The sequence below is a fragment of the Littorina saxatilis genome, linkage group LG2, assembly GCF_037325665.1.
Source record: "Littorina saxatilis isolate snail1 linkage group LG2, US_GU_Lsax_2.0, whole genome shotgun sequence".
Classification (NCBI taxonomy): Eukaryota; Metazoa; Mollusca; class Gastropoda; order Littorinimorpha; family Littorinidae; genus Littorina; species Littorina saxatilis.
Window position 1 is genome coordinate 93,322,803 of NC_090246.1, and position 10,496 is coordinate 93,333,298.

At 43.4% G+C, this 10,496-nt stretch overlaps 1 protein-coding gene across 1 annotated transcript in view; it reads left to right on the forward strand.

Annotated features, from left to right (window-relative positions):
- LOC138960194 (beta-1,3-galactosyltransferase 5-like) overlaps window positions 1-7,521 on the forward strand; it is a 29,178-nt gene extending 21,657 nt beyond the window's left edge. The window contains exon 2 of the mRNA XM_070331973.1: window positions 1-7,521. This exon is cut by the window's left edge and continues 226 nt beyond it. Coding sequence (XP_070188074.1) covers window positions 1-983 — 983 coding nt within the window. The 3' untranslated portion in view covers window positions 984-7,521.
- The last annotated feature ends 2,975 nt before the right edge of the window (window positions 7,522-10,496 follow it).

A 10,496-nucleotide genomic window follows, 5' to 3' on the forward strand; every position in this document is an offset into this window, starting at 1 on the left:
ACGACGTGGTGTCCACGTTCCTGCTTCAACCCCATGCCGGGATGTGCCAAGGGCCGTTGGACCTTCTGGTGCTGGTGCCGTGTCCCCCTGATGCTGTGGCAGTGAGGGACACCATCCGGCAGACGTGGGGGTCAGTGGTCAAGACTCAGTGGCCGCACTCAACGTCCAGGAGGAGAGTGGGGCTGGTGTTCGTGCTGGGAGTGCAAGCCGGGGAGGGCGAAAAGGGAAAAGGCAAGGGGTCTGATGTGATGCGCGTCTTGCGGAAAGAAGGGGCACAACACGGAGACTTGCTGGTCGGGGATTTCCTGGACTCCTACCGCAACCTGACGCGTAAAATTCTGGCAGGGTTCAACTGGGTGTCCAAGCACTGCTCCTCCTTCTCGGCTTCCTCTTCATCGTCCTATCATCCTTTTCGTGGGGATCTTCACGGGGCCTCACCAGCCTTCGTGCTGAAGGCAGACGCGGACAGTTTCGTCAACGTGGATCGCCTGCTGGACGTGCTGAGCGAGGTGAAGCTGACGCAGTCGGTCAGCAACACGTTGATGGGAGAGGTGCTGTGCTCAGAACCTGCCAACAGGGACCCGGAGTCGCGGGTGAGGGTGGACCCTTCGCTGTACCCGTTCTCCGCATACCCGCCCTACACCCGGGGTGGAACCTACGTCCTTCCAGGAGCTCTGCTGCCCCGTCTGGTGAACGCCTCGCGCTACCTGCCTCACCTCCCTGTGGAGGATGCCTTCATCAACGGGGTGGTGGCTCGCAGCCTGGACGTGGAGCACATGCATCTTCCCGGGGTGATGCGCGGTATGGTGTGCGGTGTGTCCCCCTGTAGCTTCCTCGCCCTTGACCAACTGACCGCGATAAGCGTAGACCCTGCCATGATGAAGGACATCTGGAAGGCCGTGAAAGCCGGGCCGGACCACTGTCAGCTGACCTCCTCGCTGTGGACACGTGCGTGTGTGTGGGTCAGTCGCCACTGGGGGTAAGAACCAGGGAACAGGGTAAAACTGGGAAATATGGAACACAACTGATGGGCTCTCACGACCATGTTCGATAGTCGAAGTTGTCAAGCATCCTTTGTAGTGGAGTCACGTTCTTGGACCGTGTGTCAAGACAACTTGCACCTGTTTGTCAGAAACGGCAGGTCAACGAGACCAACTCACATCGCGCTTAGAATAGGCTTTCAAAGAACTCAGGCTGGGTGATGGTGCTCAGTAACACCCGCTTCTTGTGGCTGACCCTTGCGAGCTCACAGAAAAGCTTCCATCCAGTCAAAATGATTTGATAAGGCCTAAAAAAAAAATAGGTGTGGTTACGGTAACCCGACGTACCCTATTTTTAGGGGCCGATCCTATAACTTTTTATTACATTTGTCAAAAAAAAAAAAAAAAAAAAACGAGTGCAAAAAACGCAATGAAAGCGAAAGCGCCCGTGTCGCACACTTATTTACCTGTCAAGTAGGTTTAATTTGTTCACATTAGAAAAAAAAGTTTAAAAAAAAAAAAAGTGATTGCCTACCTACCTACCCTATTTTTTTTGGGCTATGTTACCGTAACCACACCTATTTTTTTTGTTTGTTGCCTAAGTGTGATTCTGCAAGAGGCCAATGGGTAGTTTTCTCTCCGGATTATAGAGGTCTGGGACGCAGTGCATGAGAAAGTTGCCAACCGGATGGGAGTCAGCCGCGGTGTTGGATTGGTTGAAACTGAGATTTGTTGTGATTTCAACGAATCAGATCCCGCGGTTTGTTGTTGCCCGTTTGTGTGGCACACTTTTTTTTTTCGTGCACCTCAGCCCTGGTTACAACTCTAAGGCAAAAAAAAAAAAAGTCTGTTTACGGTATCCCGACCGACCCTATTTTTTCGCGCGACCCTAGACTTTTTTTTTGGCATTTGGGAGAAGAAGAAAAAAGTCTTTGTTTTTTAGCAAAATAACTTTAAAATATGTTTTTTGGGAGAAAAAAAAAGAGAAAAAAAATATCCCGACCTACCGACCCTATTTTTTTTGGGCCTATGTTACCGTAAACAGACTTTTGTTTTTTTGGCCTAATGCTGGCAAGTGTCTCTGGTTAACAAACTGAAAGTCATTCCAATCTTCCCTGATAAGGCATGACATACAGGCAATACAAGACAAAGACAATGTAAGACACACTTTTTGCCATGCCTTTGCATCATTGCTGAATTACTCCACTAAGTTACAGTGTCCCTATATAGAATGTTGATGGATAATTTTGGAATTACATTCTATTAATTTCAATTTGTAACTGATTCGCACTGACCCTCCTGCAAATATAATGGACACTCACACAAATCTAACAACCTTTGAGAAAATGTTAACACTTTATGATAAATCACCTGAACTCTGTTTGCTGCTGAGAACTCTTCCAAAAGAAATGTCTGTCATGGTTTGTCGCAAATATATGTCAAGGTTTATTATGCAGTGCCGGTGAAAATGAGTTCTTAACACTGCCAACAGTCACCAACGTCTTCTTCTTCTTCTGCGTTTGCTCAGACAGACACTCCGGTCCTCCTGACAAATGCTGCTGTCCACCGAAGAATCAACGTCTAACACCAATAATTAGCTCTTTGCTTTGGTGAATTTTGACCTTGAAATGGAAATCAAATTGTCAACAGTGCTGCCAGCTTTGTTGGCTGAAGTCCCGCTGGAGACCTCAGGGGAAGTTTCCTCACTGCTGATGCACTGTGCTCCATCTCTGAAGAGACCCGCTGTTCATAAGAATTCAGTTTTAGTCTTGATGCCGGATGAGGATTCACTCAAAAACAAAAGCGCCAAATGAGATGACGTGCTGAGCTTCCGATCCCTCCTCGCCAAGTCTGAAGAAGGGAACTAACTGCTTGGCAAGGTTCAGCAACTCTGAATGAAAAGATGAAAGCAGAAACAATATTGTCTGTTTTCCACATGGTGGACTCTCGCCTGACTTCGACGATCTCTGCGGCTGATGAAAGAATTTAAAGTGAAATACTGTTTTGTCGAATTAATTGCTGATACATGTGTTTACTTTACCATTTGAATCAACTCAGCCTAACGCTTTACGCATGGGTGACACGATAGCTTCAGTGTTCCTGTGTTTTTTTCCGCTTAGCCCAGAGAAGTTTTTCTGCCTCTTTACGCAGTTGCTCCCTTGATGGCTCATCAGCATAGTGATAATTAGTGTTAACTGTGAGCATAGTGGTGCTCTTCCATCATTCCATCCGAACTGTTGCACAAGTCACATATATTCAAAGACATAATTATACTAACATAAATTGACTGAGTTTAGTCCAAAAGAGTCTCTATCGGGCCTGCGTGGATTTGAAAAAAACAAAATGAAACTGTTTACACTGCTCATAGGGTTTTCTGTTCTAAAAGTGGACATTATCAACATTAGTTTATTACCATTTTTCTGGTACTGCTTGGTTCACCTGGCCATCGCACTGTAAATCACAAAGAAATGATTAGTTAAGGCTGCATGGGCTTGCAATGATGATCCTTTTTGAGGATGAGAGTTGTTTCTTGCATTGATACATCTGGTTCTGTAGAGTGCGGGAAGCTATGCTGCTCTATAGCTCTCACTCGCTGTTATCGTGTGTTCTAAGCTCTTGCGGTTTGCAGTCATTTCATCTTGTGAGATTAGCTGAAGTCGACAAAATCAAGATCGACTAGATGACCGACTTGTCCATAACATGATCAGTCTGAGTTCCATCGGTCAGTGACGGCAGAGAAACCCTGCATTCTGTTGTGACTCTGTGGGGGAGGGGGGGATAATGGCCCAGATACTTGTCCGTACCACGAGCTGTGCGTGTTAGATTGATATCGGTCTAACACCGCAAGCTGACCAACGTCTGACTTGACTGCGCTTCTGAATGATGTCTATCATTGCACGATTTGAAAAACCACCACTCATGTTCAATTCCTGCATGAACAGTATTGTTTGTTAAAGTGTTTTATAGACCAAACCTACGCTGTTCGTGAAACTTTCACTAACTGTTGTTTGACCAACGAGGCTTCCCTTTTTTGCCTCAGGTTACAGATGTACTGTGTTTTTAATCTATGATGAGATTGTCCAGAATAACCGTAATCTTGTGATCAGTATTTTTTACTCCTTTGTCTCAGATGATATGTTTGTCATCAAATTTAGTCCGCTGTGTTTCCGTGTGTATTTTGGGATGATTGATCAAGTTATTCGGATTTAGTTCGGTTTGTGAGTTTTGAAACAAAACCATGTTTGATTGAATATCGACTGATAATTGCTCGACATTATTTTGACTGAAAGATTTGCTTGTGCGCAAGGGTGCTGAGTTGCAGGGTTTCCGCTTCAGTTCTAATTCCACTAGTACCGAATAGGTCATATTCAAACGCACATGCATTTATGAGCTCAGCTACAGTGTTTTCTGTCAGCCCATTCACGATTTATGTGCTCGTTTTCTTGAATATTCGTTATTTTTTGTAGCAGTATATGTCTTACTTGTATTGTGCTTGACGGATACATGCGAAATTGCACCATGTTAATGTAATTCATTTTTCAACGACTGATCAGGAGAGCAGTTGCACATGGCTTTATGAGACAGACGTCAACATGCCTCTTTATTTCGACGTTTGATAATGGGCAGAATATACCTGCGCAGTTTCAGCGGCACAGACGACGCACGGCCTATTATTTATGCCGCGATGGGGATTATGACGAGTACTTGGCCTGTTTTCCTGTCATGCAGCGTGTAGCGGGCTGGGATAAGCTGCAGTGCGTCGTCGGTCCTGCTGAAGTTACATATGTGAGCGGAGCCCCTAAGAGAAGCAAACACCAGTGTCTGGAACACGTTTTGGGAAGTGGGGTTGTGTGTATAATTATGTTGGTTGTTGCTTTTTCGAATCTTCCCCTGAGCGATTTTGTGTTTATTCCTTTTTGTGGTGCTGCTTCGTTTTAAGGGAAAACCCCTTCCCGTGTCGACAGTTGTGCTCGCTGTCTCACATCGGGCCAGGCTTTAACATTCTTTCTTTCTTTATTTGGTGTTTAACGTCGTTTTCAACCACGAAGGTTATATCGCGACGGGGGAAGGGGGGCAAATGGGATAGAGCCACTTGTCAATTGTTTCTTGTTCACAAAAGCACTAATCAAACATTTGCTCCAGGGGCTTGCAACGTAGTACAATATATGACCTTACTGGGAGAATGCAAGTTTCCAGTACAAAGGACTTAACATTTCTTACATACTGCTTGACTAAAATCTTTACAAAAATGGACTATATTCTATACAAGAAACACTTAACAAGGGTAAAAGGCGAAACAGAATCCGTTAGTCGCCTCTTACGACATGCTGGGGAGCATCGGGTAAAATCTTTCTCGTCCCAACCAATATGGGACTCCCCCTAACCCGCGGGGGGTGCTTTAACATGGGATAAGACCATCTTTCCACATACCACATGTATGTATAGTAAGGCCTAAAAAAAAAATAGGTGTGGTTACGGTAACCCGACCTACCCTATTTTTAGGGGCCGATCCTATAACTTTTTATTACATTTGTCAAACAAAAAAAACACACAAAAAAAACGAGTGCAAAAAACGCAATGAAAGCGAAAGCGCCCGAGTCGCACACTTATTTCCCTGTCAAGTAGGTTTAATTTGTACACATTAGAAAAAAAAGTTTAAAAAAAAAAAGTGATTGCCTACCTACCCTATTTTTGGGGGGGGCTATGTTACCGTAACCACACCTTTTTTTTTTTGGCCTAAACAACCTTGGTGCTCTCTGTGCACATTTGGAATTTATTGCTGAATTTATTTGTCTTCTTCTTCTTCTTGGCGTTCGCAGAGGTTACACGATCAGACCAGCACTGGTGATAAATGTTGTCGTTTTCTCCAACTCCTGTCGACTGCCGTATAGTTTGGTCTGCAAGGGAGTTGGTGACGGCCACACTTCTTTTCGTTCCTCATCTAGTAAGGGACATCGCTGTAAGATGTGTTCCGCTGTTTGGTCCTCTTGACCGCAGGCACAGGTTGGTGATGGCGCCAGCTTGAACTTTCGGTTCATGTGAGCAGAATTTATTTGTAAAAGCCACTAGCTTTTTAAGAAATTCAGTCATCAACAAATTCCAACTTTTACCACAACAAGCACGAATTTGCTTCATAACTCCTCATCACATTACGATGATGATGATGATGATGATGATGATGATGATGATGATGATGATGATGATGATGATGATGATGATGATGATGATTATTATAATTCACTTATTCATTCATTTAGACATGTTTGCATAATTAGTTACTTAGATGCCTCTATTTACATCGAGAAGGACAGATGATATGGGAACCAGCCTATGACATAGGAATAGCGGCATTTTGCATACGCGGAATTAATCTGCTAGCAATTACTGCTGCCTCCGACTGGTGTCCGTTGCCATAACAACGACCAGATCCACCCCCCCAAACCGCCCACCCCAATCCCATCTCCATGCACTCTCGTCTAATGACATTTTTCATGGAAAGCCTGAATCGCACTGTTTGCTGCTGGGAACTCTTTATTTCTTTATTTGTTGTTATAGGTTTGTTTATGTTTTTTTTTAAATTTTGTTACTTGCTGTAAGGACTGTCAACGTTGCAAGTTTCTTTTGTTTGTTTTCTTGGTTTTATTTTTTGTCGTCTGCGTTTAACTTTAATATATAGTCAATTTTTGTAAAGATTTTAGTCAAGCAGTTTGTAAGAAATGTTAAGTCCTTTGTACTGGAAACTTGCATTCTCCCAGTAAGGTAATACATTGTACTACGTTGCAAGCCCCTGGAGCAAATTTTTGATTAGTGCTTTTGTGAACAAGAAACAATTGACAAGTGGCTCTATCCCATCTCCCCCCTTTCCCCGTCGCGATATAACCTTTGTGGTTGAAAACGACATTAAACACCAAATAAAGAAAGAAAGAAAGAAAGTTTAACTTTAATGTCTCAAAAGTACCTGAAACGGGGTCTCTCTCTCTCTCTCTCTCTCTCTCTCTCTCTCTCTCTCTCTCTCTCTCTCTCTCTCTCTCTCTCACACACACACACACACATGTATACACATACACACACACACACACACACACACACGCCAGTTTCGACATGCACCAAGCCAAACCACACGTCTACCCCCAGGCTCGCGTGTTTCTCATTGTCAAGAATTAGATTTGCGATCTTCCGTGTCCCCGTCGGCTGTGTGTGATCCAACCCTATTACACACCATTTCTATACTGCTCTACAGTTTTCTTCCGTTTTTGTCGGCTGTTTGCGTTTGTTTTGGGTTTCTCTTTGTGCATATGGCTTTGCGTGTCTAGAGAAGATCAGAAATGACAAAAATGCCCTCAGGGATCACGCTACCCGGTAATTTATTATACGTTTTGTGTCTGCTGAAATCTGAAAATATCGAGAAAAAAATATGGCTTTCCTTTGTTTGTTTGTTTGCATGTTCGTTTTCTTATGCTTTGCGTGTGTGTATGTGTAACCGTTCATCGAATGAACTAGTTCGGATTTGCAGGCTGTTGGGGTTGAGTGGGAGGGGGTCCTAGAGTAAGGCGGGGATGGGGGGGGGGGGGGGGGGGGGGGGGGCAGTAGGTATCGAACTCAACATGGTGAATCTCTGTCTTAGCATTTTTAAAGATCAATCTCATCACATTTTAATGCGTTACTCACGTTTCAGTCGCACTGAAGCAGGACCAGAAAAAAATATATATATTTCGGGGGAATATTCAGCCCGAAGTGCGGGTGACAGAAACCCACGGGATGTCTGGCTGTCAGTGACGATTCCTGGACAAGCAGTCTGCTGTCCGTTCTAGTGGCAAAGCCGAGCCAACAAGGACAGTAGGTTGCTTCAGCTCAAAACTTGAACTTGAACCTCGTCGTCTGGCGTCATGATCACGGATCAGTTGCGGCTGCAAAAGCGTGACAGTTGAGCTCAGAAAAAAACTGTATTTCCGAGTCACTAAGTCTCAGTTGATATATACCCTATGTTTTCTACATTCGCTTTTCAAGGACTTAACTGCTGTCACATGTGAAATATAGTGCAGACGTCAGATCTCAAGGTTCACGCTGTCGTCTTGTTTTGAGACTGTCTAGTAAGCAGATTGAAGGGATGAAGATAGCTATAATGCTCGATGTGAGAGGATTCTCCTACCTCCGATATATAGATATATGGTTTGTTAACCAACAATATGTATGACTTGAGATGCATGACCTCAGATCGATGTAAGCAGTGGCTATTACCAAGATACTTTGATACTCACCAATACGCCGCACCAGCATGGTATAGTCGAAATAATGCTGCTTTTTCCATTGCTGAAGACATCAACTGTTTGTAAACGATTTTAGCTCGGGGGTGTGTGTGTGTGTGTGTGTGTGTGTGTGTGTGTGTGTGTGTGTGTGCTGTATTGAAGTGTGATATTTATGAGTTTACAACGATATCTTTGTGACAATGTGCACTTTTAGTGCACGAACAAACGATTTCTACCCCATAGCAGACGACATGAACCTCACAATAGAGTTGGTTACGTTTCAGCGGCGGCCATGTTTTTGTGACGGCATGCAGTCTATTTTTTAGATTGATTGAGTTGAATGTGCTATTTTATGCAATCTAAGCCTATATATTACTTTCAGATGATAATAATGAGTGGAGATAGACATTATGTTGCTGTATGTTCGTGCTTAAGTACTTTTTAGGCTTAGATTGCATAAAATAGCACATTCAACTCAATCAATCTAAAAATAGATTTCATGTGGATATAAAACATGGCCGCCGCTGAAACGTAAACAACTCAGTAGCGAGGTTCATGTCGTCTGCTATGGGGTAGAAATCGTCTGTTCGTGCACTAAAAGTGCACATTGTCACAAAGATATCGTCGTAAACTCATAAATATCACACTTCAAAGTGCACATTGTCACATCTTCATTTCGTGTGTTAGTCATTTTCCTTCATTTGGTTTGTAAGCCTCCAATCCTTCCCGTGGGGGAACAATCATGTCGGCCATCACAGATATGTCCCGACTGAATGGAAGCATCCCTCCGCTTGTCCACATACCAAAGACAAACATTCTGGCTCTGTTCTCTACAGAATAGGGTTCTTTTGCTGAATTAATGTCGCATGTTGACACCGGTGTCAGTTACCATATTAAGTATACAACCATTTCCCCCTGTGAACAGAAACCAGCCAAGCTGCCGCATGAAGTTGGGTACACGGTCAAGGTTGAACTTCACGGTCAAGGTCGAACTTCACGGTCAAGGTTGAACTTCACGGTCAAGGTCGAACTTCACGGTCAAGGTTGAAGTCTTGATGCTCTTATTCCATGTAAAAGCCTGAAAACATCTGTGATGATGAACGTTTTCGTCTTCACGTGAAGGAATGTACAGGGTGACCCCCCCCCCCCCCCCCAAAAAAAAAAAAATGCAACCCACAAAAATGCTAATAACGTCTACACCCGTTGACGCAATTATTTCATATTTGGTGTACATTATCTTCAGCTTCTGCATGACCCGTCCACAAAGTGGCAAGTAGGTCAAATTGTCATACTTGTGTGCTCTTTTGAAAAAAATACGATTTTGGGGATCAACTCAACAGTGCGAGGTTTGAGGTATGAAGTAATGACGGTCAACCGATGTTGATATTACAGGTAGTTTTTTGTGGGGTTGCATTCTTTTTTTAATTTTTGTTTTTGTTTTTGTTGGGGGGGGGGGGGGGTCACACTGTATCTTTAGTGTATGCACTGAACGATTCCCACGAATGTCCAAGCTGGCTTATGAAAGAGCGACGAAATGGTGCTAGTTGATTGTTCGACGTTGTGTATATGTGACTTGTTATGACATGAACCATTTATGCGACAGATGGAACTGGTGTTTTGATATTCAACTATGTAAACCAAATACAGTGTGTGTATGCTGATTCGTCATGATCGTAGTAATTACTGCTAAGGTCTCGAAACCTTAGTATTCCTTAGCGTTTAGCATTCCAAAGTAGTTGTTCCTTCATCCAGACTTTCCTCCTGTCCATATGAAAACAATCACAAAATCCTGCCGGAGATCTCTGTTCACTTTCATAAGGTAAATCCACAGGTTTAAAATTACACCGGTACTCGGCCATAAAGAAGTTTCAGTTGATTTAGGGCATGTCCTATTGTTTACCAAAAAGAAAAACAGGAAGACAACATGAAGAAAACTGAAAAGTGCATATCTTTAGGGTGTGGTCGTTAATGAGGTATTTAAATAGAGGTGACAAAATATTATTTTATTTTCACCTGGAGAATTCCAGAACGTCTGTGTTAGTGGCATACTGTATGAGGGTCAAGATGTTGGCGAGCCCTGAATTTTGAGAACTATCTGAATGGTATCATACAATATGTAGAACAATTGCAAAAGTCTGGATTTACTTGTGTAACTGGACGAATTCCAGATACGAAGGTTCGTATCATGTACATTTTGAAACTAACGAGGATAACTATTTTGTCCTCTGTAGTGATCACTCCAACCCTGTGAAATACATAAATGCTTTTT